This window comes from Bactrocera dorsalis, chromosome 4, assembly GCF_023373825.1.
Source record: "Bactrocera dorsalis isolate Fly_Bdor chromosome 4, ASM2337382v1, whole genome shotgun sequence".
NCBI lineage: Eukaryota > Metazoa > Arthropoda > Insecta > Diptera > Tephritidae > Bactrocera > Bactrocera dorsalis.
Genome location: NC_064306.1, coordinates 26,926,060 through 26,945,017, shown reverse-complemented (window position 1 = coordinate 26,945,017; position 18,958 = coordinate 26,926,060). Strand labels below are relative to the sequence as shown.

The window sequence follows — 18,958 nt, the reverse complement described above, 5'->3', positions numbered from 1 at the left end:
GTTGGTCTAAGAATATGGATTCAACTTGAATTGTTTGCATGGATAAACTGCCGAAAATAGAACTAAGGCGAAGCTTAGATTCCTCACAAGAAGTAATAGTTGCTGCCAACACGCTCATACACATACAAATACACTCATGGATGGCCGAGCATACTGTCAGACGAGCAATCTTAAGAGAAAGCATTGTTTTCACATGCCTTCTTGGTTAATTAAAAATGTCTTAAGACCTTTGGGGACGAAGGTCTCATCATGCTCGTACACTCGTACGTTCCTCCGGTCGCCTGCTTGGCACTTTCAGCTCGAAAGGCCAAAAAGGACCTGCTCTTGTGTATTTCTGCAATTGGAATTTGTTGGAGTGCAAGTGTGGCCAAGCCTTTCACATATAGTATACATACGCATACACAAACATGTACCGCTCATGTGCTTAAGTACGTGTGAATGAACAGCGAGTTGAAAGCCAACTCTCCAGCGTTCATGACTAAACGACAAGGAGAGTGGAGGGGAACGCCACCCATTCAATTATTACTCTGTCAACAATGCATTGAATGTGCGCCTGTCCTTTCCGGGAATAAGGTCAAAAGTGTTGGATGCTGCTAAATGAATTTAATTGGCTTGCGTGTCGAAATAAAAACATGTGTTTTTCCATTGAATTTCGAGCTGAAGGCATAAGTTTATATTTGGAGAGCTAATAACATTTAAATTGTTATCGAAATGTAGTCTGGTTAATTAATATTTGGGTGAGGACCTTGTTAGTTTTGATTGCTACATTGTAAGGGCTTACGAAATGTAAAATTATTTGAAGAGTGTTGTTAAAATTCATGTTATAACTTAATATTTCGATAATTTAAAAAAGCTTAACAACTTTAAATTATTAAAAAATAAAGGGTTATCACAAAAAATTAAAAAAATTGGTTCGTATATAAAATAATAAAAAAGTAACTTCGGCTGTAAAGAAGCTGTAATACATTTCTTTAGCAATACCGACCGATGCGAACAGTAAGCGACACCATATTTTCCCCGCTCTTTTGACATTTCTTTCAGTAAGGTTTGCCATTTCGCCATAGAAATTGGCCATTATTGGTCAGACAGCAATCCACACGTACGCCATGAGTCACCACTGCATCCCGAAAAAGATACGGTTTGGTACGGTTTATGGCCAGGCGGCGACCTTGGGCCGTCCTTCTTCCGTGATGATAAAAATCGGCACGTTACTGTGAATGGGAATCGCTTGCCGTTCAATTGATAAACTGAAATATTTTTTGGCCTAAATTGGACGATATGAATTCGACGATATGTGGTTCCAACAGGGACGGCCAATACAGCGAATGGTTCCACACGTTCTATGGGCCGCCTTGGGTGCCGTGCCATTTCGACGGCGTTAGACTGATGTTCTGTGGAGGCCTACATCAAATCTGTGGTATATTACCAACAATACAGAGATGTTGAGGTCAGGTTTTAGGGGTAGCTTTCTTAGAGGTGTCTAGGAAACCTATTTTTCACAGAGTACCAAACGAAAAAAAAAATATTTTTTGTGATCCTTAAACTTAATCGAAAAATTCGTAGTCAGACCATTTTTATAGAGTAGTAAATTTTCCTACGAAACTATGTAGTTTCGTCATTCATAATGAGGTTTTTTTCATTAGTTACAAACAATTTATCTCCAAAAAATAATCAAACTTTAAACTGTTAATATCTTTTAAACGGTTGGGTTTAACGAAAAAATTATATGAGACTTTTTTGTAGAGGCATTCACATTTCTCTGACAAAAATCTAAGGAAACAAGTTATTTTTTCAAGTTAGTTGGAAGCGAGATATAATATTTTTCTATCTGAATAATAAGAAAAAATAGAAAAACTGTTAATGTAGGAGGACCTTACCGTTACAATTAAGAAACTAATGCTTGGAGAGGCTTTTCTTAGAGGTGGTCTAGGAACCTATTTTTCCGAGTACCAAACGAAACGAAAAACAAAAAATTTTTTTTTTTTGATTCATCCTAGTACACATGTACACGATTTCTATAGTTTTATTAATTAAAGCATAGATGCTATACTCCTACATTTAGGGGTGGACACAAAAAAACTAACTTCAACAATTTACCCTGGGCACCCCTCCATTTTTTTAGAATGGGGTTCAATCTCCCTTGAATTTTTTTCAGATTTGTGATCGATTGGGAAAATGGTGCTCAAGAACCCATAAGTTTTTCACGATTTGATAACAAAAAGTCGAAAAAAAAATAAAAAATCCAATATTTTAATAATGATTTTTGTTCTTTGTTGCAGGTGTTTCAAGTATCTAAAACAGATGCTGAAAAATATCATTCAATATAGATCTAGGATTTGACAAAAACTTAATATTATTGCGAAATAATTATCATATAATAGTAGCCAAAGTGATACCTGTTTTAAACATTTCTCTCATACCAACAACGATAATTAAAACACTGCGATTGATAAGATTGAGAAACTCCATTTAAAGAGGGTTTGTTGCTAAAAAAAAAATAAATCTCGTAATTCAAAACATTCAAAAAGCTCGTGGGAGATGAAATTTACATCTGGAGCTTGACTTCTTTATTTAAGATAGCTCATGCAAAATGCTTCAAATTTGATAAAGATTGAAGGACAGACCGTAAATTTCTAGCAGATCAGCGAGACCCAGCGAAACATGCGCTATGACTAAAGTTGACAAAAGCTTAGCCAAAAAAGCAGGAAAAAACTTTAAAGCGATTTAACCCCCGCAGATGAAGAGTAGAAGAACGAAAAGCCCAGCTCTTAGAAACAACACCTAGTACCTCCACAGGGAACATCTTTAATGTATGAGGCCTTATTTCGAAAATTGGACTCTCTAGTGACACTTCCTGTTCCTCTGACGATGAAGAATATCCAGTTTCAACTTTTGTAAAGAAGAGCTCCCGGTACCCAGATCATCTGACCATCTATGCTAATGAGCCGAGCAGTGACAAACTGTGAAGGATGCTAAGCAAAACTTGTTTTCATAAGCAGGTGATAAAGCTCTTTAGACCGCCAATAAAGTGTCTGATAGAGAAGCCTTCAGGTTTGGATGGTCCCAATCGCAGCAGAACTGGGCCAAGACCCTAGCTTCGTTGGCCATTATCACGCAGCACTATTCAACGCCAAAGAAAACCAAGGGCGAAAATCTATATTTGAGGAAATAAAGGCAATCTGTTTTCTTTGAATGATCCAGTTATAGTTCATTGGGATGGTAGAAGATTTCTTCCCGATATTTTGAGCAATGAAAAAAAAGTAGATCGGGTGCCAGTCACGACGATTAGCTCTGCAGACGGTAAGGGAAAAAATTGCGTGGGAGTACCAATTACTTTTTGTAAGTGGCACTGGCCATAACTCGGCTAAATGGCAGTATATGACATACTAACAAGAATGGCCTTGGGACAAAATTATAGTTGGCATGTGGTTGTGACACTACAGCCGTCCAATATAGGGTTGAAAAATGGAGCTTGTGTTTTGCTCGGAACATAAAACAACTGGCAAAGATCTATTTAAGGCTAGCATGCAGGCCAATCATATTTTTAGAGATTGTTTCTCAGTAATGGTATTTACTTCTTTGTTTTGGACCATCCAGTTTCTCATGAATATTCCCTTGTTAAAAGGTTTTATGCAGCCGATGGCCCATCAATTCACTTAAAATAACTTCTAAAACCATTGGAAAAAAGCTACTGGTAATGACAATTTAAAATGTTTAATGCAGTAAATTTCTTTTATTAGATATCCTTAATGACTGAAGCCCAATCCAGAGACGATCACATGGATGTTAATAGAGCTATCACTACTAGGCCTGGGCCATGCTCTCAGATAACGTTCATTGGAGGATGCTCCGGGTGCCTTACACCGTGCTCGCTGGATGGCAAAACTCCTATACGCCATCAAAATCTTTCTTTGTTTCGGTGAGGGGCGGATGTTTTTGAAACCCACACAAAGGGAAAAACTCAACAGCTTACGAACGCTTGTTGTGAAATTTGGAATGCTTTTATATGTGAAATATTGGTTGAGGCTACGATGGCTGCAAATGTTCCTTGGTCAGACCTTCCTTTCGTTCTTTTTTTTCTTTTTTTTAGTCTCCGGAAAGGACATGACCACTTATGAAGCTATTGATCCACAAATAAGTGAAGTGGTTAAAAATGCTATAAAATTCACATCTTTGGTACCTCTCGGATGGAATTAGTTGGGTTGAGTTTGTTCTCAGAGTAAAGTAAGATATAATGCAAAGGCTGAAATTGTCAAAAAGATAAGGTCGTGAAGCTACTGACCGAAAAGTTAAGAGTTGATTCGTCACTTTTAAGTGACCAAGCCGAATTGGCAGATTTTGCCAATTCAAAGACTTTGGCAGTGTTGTTCGAAAAGTTTTTAAAGATAAATTCAACGTTTTTTAAATACACAGGATCCAAATGAGATGGAACATCCAATCAAGCATTACATTGGAGTGGAAACAAATCGCTTAAGAAACATGAAAGTTGTTAATGATATTGCTGAGCGTGGAGTTCAAACCTGTTCTTGAAGACTTCAATAAGCTTCTAACAACAATGATGAAGAAGAGAAGCAGTGCTTCCTACAAGTGGTAGAAAGCTAATAGAAAGTGGGTTCCGACAAAAAAACGACAAAGAGAAGAGAGCAGTTGTTAAACAGCTTGGGTCGGCAACTTCAAAGAAATACGCCATTTTTTTTACATCCCTCTTTATTATTATATAAGATTGCGTTATTTTATTAAAATTAATATATAAAATAAATGAATTTATTACTTCCACGTAGTTGTTACTTATTAAAAAAAAAATTACCCAAAATTGCGGATTTTTTCATTTTTTCCTTAATTGTTTATATGTAATTGAGCCACCCTCTTCCCGTTGCGAAATATTAAATTGAAACCTTTATCTGAATATTTGTTTTGGCGATAGCACAACATTTGGGGGGGTGCGCCGATCTGTAAACCCGACTTAGTTTTTCGCCTATATAATATGGGCCACCCTAAACCTACATCGTACTATCAAACCATCAAAATTTTAGAATACAAAGGTAAAACATCAACACTTTTCTCTATATGAATCATTTATTGTTTGCTCAGTAACTTTTCAAGACAGTGTTCGGTAGAGAGTTTACCTGAAATTTAAAGCCGATACCAAAGGGCCAAAACCCGGCAATAGCCCAAATTGGTTCATATCCGAAATACATATTGAGAAGACCAAAATTTTTGAAATGAGTATTTCTAATTTCTCAAAAAGGCTTATATGGAGTCAAACACACATTAATATTTCAATGAAAGATTATAATTTGCAAACTGAGTCAATCCTATAAATTATTGATGATGAAAAGGAAAATATAAATCCGAATTGAACTTTGTTTATACGATTACATGAACTAAATTTTACAAAATTATATTTCATAATAAAAGTTCGTGAATTAATGTCTTTTTAATTTCCAACTAAAGAGTAATGGAATTGAGTAATTATATAATTCCGCAGGCTTTTAGATTAAAATAAAATGTAATTACAAAAACAACTTGAATCGCTATACAGCTTAAGGGAAATACAAACAACTATATACTGCTAATACAATATTATATTTGTACATGCTTATACAATATTGTACAAATATCTAACTAAAACTTTGAGTACTTAATCTTAATTTGTGAGAATATTTTATGAAATTATTTTTTATTTGTTTTGTGTGAAAATAGACTCTTGAGCCACAAAATCCTTAAAATAGTACGCAAAATGGAAAATGTAATAATTTAATTGATTTGCATAGATTAATAGCTTATTAGTTGTGTTTTAGCACACATACATATACTAAGTAAGTACAAGTTTAAATATGTTAAGCGGAGAGTTCAAATGAAAAATATTTCTTCAACCGTTAAATTACATATTGACTTTGTCATATTTAGCTCATTTTTGTAAACGTTTTGTTTATCTTTTCCAGAGCTTCAAAGAAGTGTATTTCATAACGTGCTATGGTACATACATGAATACATATCTGTCAGCATTGCACTTCAACCAATGTATTGAAGATTTGTTATATTATATATATTTGTAAATACAATATAACTTGTTTCTTAAATTATTTGCTTTATGAGCTCATATTTACTAAGTATAAATATACATATGTGTAGGTGAAATTTTTTACATTATATCGCTATTTGCAATTGATATTAAATCCTTGTGGCTGTGATTGTGGCTAGCAATTATCTGCATTCCTTTTCTACAAGTACGTAAATACAGTTATTATAGTCTTCTTCATTAGTCAAAGTTAATCACTACTTAGATATACAAATAAATATGTATAAAAGTAATGAATAAAGTTATTTACTCTGACTTTTACTGAGATCGGTTGTCGTCATGGCTGCACATTTTTCACAAAAAAAAATCGGAATTAAATAATCTAAACTTTTTTTTTGGTCATAACATTAAAACTTAAAAGTGATCAAATATTGAATAACATAAAATTTAAGTAAGAAATCAAAAACTATTTCAAAGCATGAATTAATTAATGCTGGGCTAATGTTGTCTTCGAGTTCCTCGAGCGTTGCTGGTTGATTGACGCAGCCTTTAATTTAACATATCATCAGAGAAAATAATGTAGCGGCGTTAACTTGCTTGATCTTTGACTATATGCATGTGTCGACGTGAAATATGAGGAAATAGAAAAAAGTTGGCCAACATCATGGCAATGATAATTCAAGAAGATTTTCAAAGAAATGGAGCCCGATGATGCCGCCATACCACAACTTTTGGAGATGCAATTGCATTTCCCGAACAAGACGAGTATTTGACTTATCAAAATAGCGACATTTTTGTTTCTTGACGAAACCGTTATGCAAGAAACGGACTTCATCTGAGACGATGATTTTGCATCAAATCTATCAGGAAAACCACATTGTTATTGGTGAGAGACCCCACTATGCAGAACGACATTGAACCAATTGATACAGATTCGCCTCAACACTGACCTGAAGGGCAGAGATAGTCCCTTTACTACCGGGTTGCCTTTAGTAGAATGGTGGCACACTATCGTGGAGACTACACCCGCGGCACCGGCGAGCTGAAAATTTTTAAAAAGTGGGGGCAGCCACGCCCTTTATTAGGTTTAATATGTATACATATCCATTAACGCTACAAAGTCAAATTTGCCTAGAAAAATTCATATGAGAACCCCTATCGGCATTGTGAAAATGGGTGAAGTCGGAAGAAAACCCGCTCACTCCCCATGTAAGGGTATTATTGAAAACTGCTAAAAGCGCAATAAAACAATAACTAAATACGGCAGAGATCTATATTCTAACCGGTGTGAAAATTGCACGATGGGAGTGTCACCGCCCACTTTTTGGTGACATCATATTTCTCGGAACCGACTGACGGAAAATCGCCTAAATGTAATGCACAATGTTCCTCTTATATTTCTATGTCACAGTGTGAAAATAGGCGAACTCCGACTACAACCACGCCTACTTCCTATTTAACAAAATTTATATATCATTTATTTTTTTTCACTTTCCAGTACACAAATCAGAAAGCATTTAATGTAACGGGATAAAACTTTGCATTCATAATTCCCCTAAAGTATGCCACCTTATGACCAACAAGTGTCCAAATCCAACCAAAACTGTTCGAACCGCTAGGTACCGAATATGTGGACTCCAGTATCTATAGGTCAATGTGTGGAATATATAATTGAAATTCAGAGAGAATCCTTCCCTGATAATAATATATTTGTGTATAAAAAATGGGTTGAATCGGGTGAATACTTCCCTGAGCCCCCATATTCCTAATACTAAGATTTTCGAACTTCCGGTTGACTTTACTCCATATGATTGGTGTTCCACGTGAGGAGCCTTGATGAAAACATGGGAGCATTTGATAAGCCTGTATCCTTTTATATACATATAGCATTGCCAAAAAATAGATTAAAATAGGTCAACACTATCTTCTGTATACCTAATATGAGATCTTCGTCAATAATATGATAATTTTCGTCAAAATTAACTGAACCTACAATATAGGATATGAAAATATATGAAATTGGTCCACGAATTTCGCAATTTTCCATATACTACGAGTACATATGTACTTTCATTATGTTCGCTAACAAACCTCATGTCAAATACGACGATCAGTGTATGAATTATATATATAAAATTGTTTGCATTCCGAATCTCTAGTTGAAGTTTTGCACCTTAAGGCCTTGATTCCTGCAAAGTGCAAATAGTATGAAATGTTTGCTTTGTTGACTTTAATGGTTATTTGATGCAATTATAAATCTGTTCCATTTCATCGTCGCATTCTAAAGTAAAAGGCCATGATTATTCCGACCAGATATCGTCGAGCTATCGTTCAAGTGTCTTTCTAAAATATACATATCGCTCATTTGCTGCAAGACCGGCATAAGTTCAAAAAAAACCGATTCTCCAGAAAACGCGTTTAAAGTTTTCAACTTACTACAACCTTACACGGTGACTCCAACCTTACACCTCTTCTCAAGCGGAGCACATAAGAGGTATTCATATGAATTTTTTCACTCAACATGAAGTATGATATAACGAACAATTCTGCAGTATTAACTCAAAATTCACGTTTTTTGAATTATGCCGGTCTTGCAGCAAATGAGCGATATGTCACTACATATAATAATTTGGCATTGCCACAAATTTTAGTACAGGTTGTCAAGAGGAATATAGCCTATAGTAAACAATTATTTTGCAATGTTTAGGCTTAAAAACAGTTTTCTCTTGAAGAGTAATGGATAACCTTCAGAGTGTGTTATGAAAGAAATATTTGATACTCAGATTTTCCGATGGCATTTTGTTTCCACTTTTTTCTTATCACATTGTCCTTTGCACAAGTAAAATTTGAATTTTGCACTTACTGCAAATGTTCTTACTCATTAAATTGATGCCTACAAATTTTTCTTGAAGATTGAGCTGCCGAAATGGCACATAAGCTGCAACAATTTGGATTTCTCAACCCAAAACCGTAATTTCGAGGCCCCCTAGCCACTTTGTGTAAAATCAGATTTCAATTTCAAACGCTTTTCAGTCACAAATCAGACCTAGCAACTGAGCAAACGAGTTGTTAGCAAGTGAAAGCGGCTGCACAGATTGCCGTTTACATGTTTACGCTGATTGTTGTATGTCTCCTTGGCTGGCTATTACAAATTGTGAGACTTTTAGTCGTAATTGCCCCACTGAGACGAATACGAAGAAAGCTCATGCATATATAAGTACAAACATACAAACAGACAGACGGACTCGTAGGTCTGATGACAGTAAGTGAAAATTGGAAAAATCCACCCTACAGCTGCGAGCGACCAAAGTGTCAATACGCTCTCATTCCGGAGTGTGTGTGGTTATTTCCACTTCTTTTTATCAACGAAACGTTTGATTAGCCCGTCTGCTTGTGCTGCTTGCCAGTAGCTTTGATTTTCTCCGAATTGAAAAATTCTTTTAAAAGCGACATTTGCACGGTTTCGCTTGAATTGTTTCGAAAATTGTGCACAAATTCGGTGTCGGCGTCGTCGTCGTCGTCGGAAACATACCTTTGGGGCTATTGAGCAATTCACTGTAATTACCGAAACCCCTAACACGACATCCTCAACGCTTACTTGAGACAATTCTATTAAAGTGGAGAACACTTGCGAGCAATTCAGCGAATTTATTTTGCCTGCTTAAAATTACTTTTATGTGAGAGCTGTTGTTCTGAGTATTTATTAACAAAATTCATTCGACTGAAAGTGAACAAAACGATCTTGAAGCATTCAATTAATTATAAAGTTATTTATTTGTCAAGAAACAAAGGAAAGAATTGTTTAGAGGCTGTATAAAGGTTGTATGTATTGCGATAAATGGTGTCAAACAAAAAAATGGTTTGTCTTCAATACCCTACCTTAAGAAGAAGAGGCAAAACTGTAGTAAAGTTAGTAATTTACGCTTAGATTAGACCTGCTTTTGTATGTTAGAAGTAAGGTTCAGATAAGTTTTTTTCGTACATATAAAATTTTGCATAGAGTACGTTCTTTCGAACACTGTTGTTGTTGTTGTAACGGTTATCTATTCCCCATTAGGATGGTAAGGTTCAGATAAGTTGTCATCGAGGCCATTCAATAGTAGGCCTAGGAAACGTGCTGTTTCGTCGAAGCTGCGCAAAGGTCACTCTCGATTCTCGCGGTAGCTCAAACTCGTTGTTTGCAATAAATGGTGATTTGACTCACTGAGAGGGAGTCGGTGAAGGTGTTTATGGCTCCACTGTGAATAGCGGCCAGTGCATGTGTGAAGTTAGTTGCGTCTGAAGTCTGGTCGACGTATTGTCTTATGTTGTCGACGTAGTGGAGGAAGGACATCTTGGTGCTCCTTGGAGACGGTTCCGCTTCAAGCAGGTGACTGCAGGGACAATTTCTACGAAAGCACCCTAGCAGAAACTGCTTGGAGTGGAGTTCATTATGCTCCTTAACTGAGGGCCTCACTGTGCAGACGTTCGTTGGGTGCAGATGTCTGCAGCTTTCTCGTCTGCATTTTACTGCATCCAGGCGGCCATATTGGTGCGATGGAGCTAAGCATCGGCCGGCCGATTGCCTTGTATGCTGTTAACAACGTTTTTTGTTTTTTTCCTGTTTGCTACCGGCTAGCAAATTGGGAATTTTGTTGCGGCTCTGTACTTAGGCAATAATAACGGTCGTGTGAAGGGTGGAGGAGCACAGGCTGTCAAATGCCACACCTAAAATCTTAGGCTTATTGACAGTCTGAATTTTAGGGCATCGATTGAAATATTTCGTTAAGTTAGTTAGTTAGTTCCGTGCTGCGAGGAAGCGAGAAAGGTCGAAGGATTCAATTTAAAGTTTTTACCTCGAAAGGGTAGTTCCGCTCAGGTAGTTCTTAGTCCATCTTTTCTATACTTCGTTTTTCGACTTTCTCAAGTAGCGATTTGTGGTTGACAGCATAAAACTTTTGACAAATCCAAGGCTACAAGAATCATTCTCTAGCAGTGTGATTTTTGGTTGAGGCTATGAACTATCTGGGCGTTTATTTGAAGAGTGATCAGCAACAGGTTGAGGACCTTGGAAGGAAGCTTATTCTCATTGAGAATAGGTGCTTTAGCGCCAGCATGCATCCGGGCCAATGAAGTTGGATGACTTTGTCTTATTGATGACACTCTTAACCCCAACATCGCTGACACAGCCAACAGGTAACACATCGTTTGGCTCCAGGCCCGCAGAGGCATCACCATTGGATTTCAACTCAGTCATTTTGTTTCTTCTGGTTAGACCAATCCTTGAGAGTAGTCTAAAGCTTACTAAAGCCGGTGAGAAGGCACTTTAGTTTTTTGGACTCTCTCATAACTCATAATTAGTTTACACCATTCTAGATGGCATTAATATACTTGCTTATCGTCTGCTAAGGGATATACATATATGAAATATTGTAAAAGTAATATCTGAGTTTCAACTGATTCAATACTAAATTACATAGCAAATAATACCGTTCATTTTATTATTAAGTTTGCATCTGCTAGAAATGTCTTTATATACTGCTTAAGAAATATTCTGCTTTTGCTTGGATTTTAATATTTTTCTCTAAGATTTTTGAATTTTTTTTATTTGCAGGCAACTTTTATCACCAAATATACAACAAAAACATTACCATGTGAGTGGTTATCAGGTGGATGGTAATCGGCATGTAAGTATCTCACTATAAACCTATATACATATACACCTACACATGTATAAATGTAGAACACAGATTATTTTATTTAAGAAAAGAGAAGCGGCTTTATGTGTCTAAAATAGTATTCGCACAAGCGTGTAGCATAAACACAGAGAGGAGTAGGCTTCTACGCCCTGTGATATAAATATGAATGCAAGTCTTGACGAGTTTTATTTTTATCTTTCTACGAAAATAAACTCAAGCAAAAGTGGCTCGTTACTTAACAATTGATGAACAATATGTTGTGCGGCGGCGAAAAGTTATGCTACCGTGAATATTTAGGTTGAAATGCGAAATTTGCAGCGACGTACCTACCTGTTTATTCTTGTGCACACATACGCGCACAGTTTCGTCTTTCATACGGTAACGCTATCCTATTTGAAGCCTGAGCTTTTGACACGCGACTCACAACTTTGAGCGTTGGTGGTATATACATACATACGTTCACTCAGCTACATTCTTCACAATTATTTTTCGATGTAACATACTTGTATTTCTCCATACCTCTTCTTACGCTCCTCGCCGGCTCATTTTATTTGGAGTCTAAGCTCGTCTTGCCTGCTTGTTATGATTATTTTTCTTACACTTGACTTTTGATTGAATTTCACAGCGGAAGTAGCAAATTGCAAAACTTGGATTTCAATTACTTTCTCAACGTAAACACAAGCATTACATAGTGCTCATATATATGTATATATGTACATTACACACGAAACTTTATTGAGCTGACATAGCCGAATCTCTTCACGTTTGGAGCTTAGGCAAGTTTGAGAGATATTTAGAAAAATCACTTTGATTGTTTTGAAAGTTTCCAATATCTTTTGTTTTTCAGCTGACGTTAACTAACAGTAAAACTTCAATGAAATCCAAAAATTAAATCAGCTGAACGTGTAGTGTTGGCGGCTTATAAAATGCCTTATGGTTACATTGAATAGGTTTCTAATAGGTTTATATATCTACGTTACAAAATTCAGATTTCAAAAGCTTTCTACGCTATGTTTGAAGATTTTTTCAGCGGTGTTAGAATTCTAAAAATATATGGAAATAAATTCTTTAAGAACTTCAAGCATTTATAATTTTCCAAATATTTATTCTATACGTGGAACGTAGTCTTCAGGTGAATATAACAGTCTGAACTTATTTTTTTGGACTTGCTTTTTTTTACAGGTTTTTATTTTCTTAAATGCGATCTCCAACATTCAAAGATCGAACTGTATTATATAACAGTTATAAAGGTTTTAATATGAAAGTGTAGCCAGTAAGGAGTTGGTTTTTACAAAATTGGCGACTTAGGTTGTGAGACAATAACAATTTTATTTTTCGATTACTATTGTGAATGAGCTTATTGTGAACGTGGCTCTAATTCATAAGAGCATACTTCAGAGTATAAAATTTAAGTAGAGAAACATACTCGTATCTCGATAAGTTTATGATACTCACAATAGCATGCTTCCTACCATAACTACCCTATTCGAATGCAATATTCGAATTTCATGAGTTTGCTGATGACTTTAATCGACACCAGCAACTATCTGCTTTTACTACTGATATCCATACATATTATTTATAAATACATTTTTATGCATATTCAGGGAACACATGCTTTAAATATATGTACATATCACTAAGCATATACATTTCATCGCCCTCATATTCTGATAAAAGTTACAAAAACACACCCATCGTCTACCCTTAGGTAAGTGCCATGCAATATCAGCAGGTCACGTCCCACGTAGAGCATATGTCTGAAGAGAAATTTAATAATAAATATCAAATTTCGCACGTGTCATATTTTTGTTTATTGCCGTGCGAGCACTTGCCGTAAATACCAAACAATTACTATATTTATTAATACACTTGTGCGTGTAAGTGATTTGAATTGCTAGCGGCGCCGGTGAGCAGAAGGAGAGTTTAAGCATCCACTTCTATCTGCAAAGCTTCACAATTACTAAATATTGATTGGAAATATATTTTATTTACACAGGTTACTTAGTAGTATAGAGTGGGTTGATTCAACTAAAAGTAAAATCGAAAAGGGCCTATAAGTCCATAACAGCCTATTCATTTTATGCCAAATGTTTATGCCATTCGCCATTTTCTATGGCTTGCTGAAATATTTTTGAACTCAAATTCATAATCAGAACACTTTAAGTACTTCATAAATAGATCTCCTAGCACATCAGTTGCCATATTTTTCCTTCAGATTTGTTGAGCAGTGTTATTTGTAGTTTGAGCACTTTTCATTTAATTGGAAAAGGTGGCAGCCACATTCTTCATCGAGCCATAATTTATAATTCAATTACAGTCTCCACCAATTATGTAGAGGAAAGCTAAGCTACATGCTTATCGAAAATATATTTGACTACTATTGGCACGTAAGTCAAGGATAAAGCAATCCTCCAGATTGAATAAAAATTTATAGCGGAATTGTGATTTGACTATCTTCAGTTCTTGATATATGCAGACAATTTAACTGAATCTGATTGCTGGTTTGCGAAAATGAGGTGAAATATGAATTGGATGATGAAACACCATTTCCATTATAAAGGGCTGTACTTAGGACAAGTGGGTTGAACTAAGTTCTATACAAAGAAAAGGGCATTAAACATATTTTCAAAAACACCCAAATCATAGCTGATATTTGATGACCTCATGTGCTTCAATCTCTTTTCGAGTTCTGATAGCGAATTTTTCTTGAAATACAACGATTTCTGAAATAAATCATCTATCTATTTAAGCAGCAATGCCAAAGAGAGCTCTTGAAATCGCCTACCATGGGGTAGATAGTAGTCAACAATGGGGTTTTGAGTCTTATTTGGCAACAAACATATTTTTTCACAAAGCATACTTTTGGAGATAGAATCAATCTTGCAATAATATCTCAAGCAAATACATACTATAGTTCAGACGGAAACTTTTCGAAGTTTTGCAGTTAGGCCAATAGAGTTATGAAATTGCTATTTTGAGGTCCATCAAAATGTTATCTACTTCATCAATGCTATCTAAGGGAATGATTGTTTATGTTCCTTAAGTTAGTTTTCTTGTTTCTTCATAAAAAATGTCGGCACTCTTTATTCACTCCTTCGAAAGTTATCGGTTTGCATTTTTAGTTTTTCCAAAACTCTTTTGAGAGTGTTTTACATTTGCAAATAAATCGAACTAACTTTTTTGATGAATTTTTAAGGAAAATTTTCTGGGTGCATACCTTTTTCGAACTATAACTAAACTGAAATCTTTATAGACTCCATACAGTCCAGTGTTCGTTGCTTCTGCTCTAGTATCTAACAATAAGTATCTTTCTCCGACTACTAAAAAGTAACCGAAATTACGCAAATAAATCTAATAAAAGGTATACCACAATAAATATTTATATATATTATATTTATTCTCAAACAAAACGATTAGGTTTACAAAACTTCTTTGGAAGGCTATGCGTCAGGTTAACCTTTTAAATATGAAAAATAGCCCATATTTACGCCAAATCACTGTCCTTCTATGTATCTATATTTATGCATAAATTTGCCTGATAATCTCTTTTTTTAATAATTCATTTAATATAACCTTATCTGATTTGCTACTTTCTAATGCAATACCACAAGACTACTTTGCACATGACTAGCTTACAAGTTATATAACTAGAAATATACCCTAAATACCGAGTTATACCCCGGTTATTTATTTAAACACACAAACATTATATTTTAAATGATATTACTATTTCTAAGCTTTACAAATGCCAAGTAAGAAACCCTTTCTTGATTGACGGTCAATTATGCACGCACACACACAACCAAATATATTTGGACATATGCAAATAAAATAAAATTTTCAACTCTAAATAACAAATACGACTGACATGAGATTTACTACTGTCCTACTTCACACACGCATATACACACAGAGATACCCATGCGTTCAGTGGCTTAACGAATAATAAGAAAATCCAGTAATTTGATGAATAGCTGATGACCTTTAGATGCTTACACGCACCGCTGCCCGGGCAGACATGTGTAAGGAAATGTAAAATGCAAAATAATTCGCAGCAAAAAACGCCGAGCGAAGGCAAGAGTTGAAAAGAAGTGGTGATACACAAAAAGCAAACACGCGCGCAGGATGGGCAGACTACAAAGACCCAAAATATACAAACAAACACTCAAATCTACAAAATATACCCAAACTGCGCGTGCAGCTGGGGATACACATACATACACATGTGTTTATATAAATGTGTGTGCATATAGTTCTATGTGTTTTGTTGGGTTTGTATGTAAAACACGCTTACACCGACGCATATTAATGCAGGCGCTTTTAAAACGTTTAAAGTTTCTACTACAGAGTACATCAACGTAGGTTGCGTATACGCCGTGTCGAACATGTAGGTGAAGTGTTGGCTGGGCATAAAAATAAAGGGAAATGGAGTCTAAGTTGGTGAAAAATAGCCAAGTTTGTGCGATTTTTACAGCTATTCAGCATTCGTCACTTCATTTGGAGATATGTTTGAATGTGTGTTTGTTATTGTATTTTATTTGTATACCCTCGACGGTTTGTAACAGCTATAGGAAAGCGTCGGAGAACACATGAAATGTGAAAAAAAAAAAAATTGTAAAAAATCGAAAGAACGAAATAGTCCGAAAAAAATTGAGAAAATATAGTGGTAAGGTTTGCGTGGCCACGAGTGTATATAATCTGCGTGATGAGTTAAGTCTTGTTTGTTTAAAGAAAAGCTTTCAGCATCGTAGCATACATTGTTCAAATCAGAATATTATAGCTGCCATTCAAACAAAAAAGAGAAAAATCTTTTTCTTTTTTACACACTCTCTTTCTCTGTGTCTTTTTACACACATTAACTAAGAATACACCTGTGAAGGGTATTAAAGTTTCGTTTCGACAGAAGCAAACTTCCTTTCTTGTTCGCTTTATTTTCTGTGAGCACCAAGCTCTGCTCTTAGATTTATTTATGCACTAAAAAAAACTGCGAATTCAAGAAATGCGCTTCAATAAACACGAAGGGCAGACCTTTTTTACGGCTTTTGTGCTGTCATTTCCTTTAATAAAATATATGTATAGAAAACTGTATGCACACACTTACAATTCATATGTGAATTTTTTGTTAGGGAAACGTATGAATAAAAATTATGCTTGATTTGGAATGGAACGTGTGCTTCCTGAATTCCCTCATTGGTAGGGGGAAGCAGCATATTTCGGCGCATTTATGTTTTGCTGATGAACCGGGTGGTTAAGAGGTAACAAAAGAAGTGGTGAACGCGGGTAAGAAATCAAAACTCCAAACCTTAAACACACCTGTGACTATGTGTGCGTTTATACATACTCATATAGATGTACATAATAAATAAAATCTGCTTGTAGATAGTTGCATGTAGGTGAGTATGTGTTCAGGCAATCATTCTGCGACTAGACAGTCGCTTACCTTTCGCTGTGTGGTCGCTCTGCAATGTGGCTTATGCAAGATATTTGCCAAATATACAAATCTCATCAAATGCGAAGGCAGAGATTCGCTATTGCCCAACCCAGCAACACATCGACACACATCTCTACTTAAAAATACATATATGCACCTTGCTATTTTGCCCCCACCCCGCTGTACAGCCGACTTGGCTATTTGTCTTTCGGACATTGGTTCATCGGGTCGCCGTGTGCAAAACGTTTAGTTGCCTTGCTATAAATCTGTGCTGGTGACTCGGACACACACGCGCATATACACAAACTTTCGCAGGTACATAGCAACTCCTAGGTGTATGTAGACAGTTTTTTATGTGAAGTTAGTAAGCAAAGTTTTCACCCTGCTAGTATGCAGCTCGAATCCCACCTGAAGCTCTCCACCACCCAGCAGTTAAGTAATCCGACGAATGGCGGCTTATATTATGTATATGTGTATGTATGTCTGCATGTAGTTAGGTAGGCATATATGTATATTCAATCAAGATAGCTGGAGCGGCAGCGACAGCATTTTCGTCGCAAACCTAAGTGGCGCAGAAATTAAATTAAAAAGGAATCCAAAGCGTTTTTCTTCCATTTACCTTGCTGCTGTGCTTTCTCATGTTTACTTTACATATTTGGATTCGATTTATTTGAGATATACTATACATATATATGGCCTTTTTTTACTTACTTCATTTGGAATTTATTTTGATCTTTACCTACCTCAGAGCTCCGGCGACAAAATTTGAAATTCTCAGATTCGACGGCGGTGTTCCCAACGCAAACACATACATACATATGGTATATCGTTATATAAATACATACATAGAAAATCGTATGCAAACACATGTAGGTTGAAACTCGTGCACAACCATGTATGTGTACGTATTAGTTCCCTTTGCTCTTATTATTCAGCAGGCAATGAGCAGCAGAGTATTAAAAGATACTCCCACACACCCCCGTGGACGTATGTCGGCCGGTATGTGGGAATGTTGGTGGCTGTTGCTTGCATGTCCGCATGCCAAAATCAAAGATCCAATTGAAATGAGGAAATTAGATTGGCAAATAATTTAATTTCATGCAAGCAAGTATGGGTAAATGTCTACAAAGGGATTTTTCATTATTTCTAATTGAACATGTATACACACACACTCGCACACGTACATATGAACGAATGTAATAAACATGTTGAAAATGGTTGATGCTCTATACTATGCCATGTAAGGGGAGACTAGCGTAAAATTAGAAAAGAAGTACTGGAAACTAACATTTCACAACAATTTCTCATAACAGCTGGGGCCACTAAGTTCGTAACATCCAGAAGGAAGAGTTGGGGACCTTGTAAATTATATATATATACTTGTAAATGATAAGCGTGACGTGCTAAGTCGATTTAGCAATATCCGTCTGTCTGACTGTCTGTATATACTCAGACATGTCCCTCAGTTTTTGAGATATTAATTAGATAACGTTTTACACGTCATTTTCTTCCCAAGAAGCTGCTCATTTGCTAGAACCGATCTCGATATCGAACTACTATAGGATATAGCCACCAGATATAGCCAAACTGAACGATCAAGATGAAGTTCTTGTGTGCTAAACTTTTTAATTTAGAAAGGGTACTATACACTATAGCCTATATGTACTGTATGTTATATACAATGCTTATAAATGTTGCTATGGAATTTGTTGTTTTCGTTGGATAATTTATTTATTTAGTTTTTTTCTGGAGCTGTTGTTATAGTCTTACATTCTACTTTTTTTTTAATTTAAGAGTGATTAAAAGTAGCTAATAACAGCTATT

At 35.8% G+C, this 18,958-nt stretch overlaps 1 protein-coding gene across 30 annotated transcripts in view; it reads left to right on the top strand.

Moving 5' to 3' along the window:
- The window catches only part of LOC105233287 (disintegrin and metalloproteinase domain-containing protein 23), a 545,110-nt gene that overhangs the window by 400,876 nt on the left and 125,276 nt on the right, over window positions 1-18,958 (top strand). For all 30 annotated transcript variants that reach the window (XM_049456178.1, XM_049456177.1, XM_049456175.1 and 27 more), the window contains exon 7: window positions 11,616-11,688. In XM_049456178.1, the coding sequence (XP_049312135.1) occupies window positions 11,616-11,688 (73 nt within the window). The remainder of the gene's footprint in view (window positions 1-11,615; window positions 11,689-18,958) is intronic.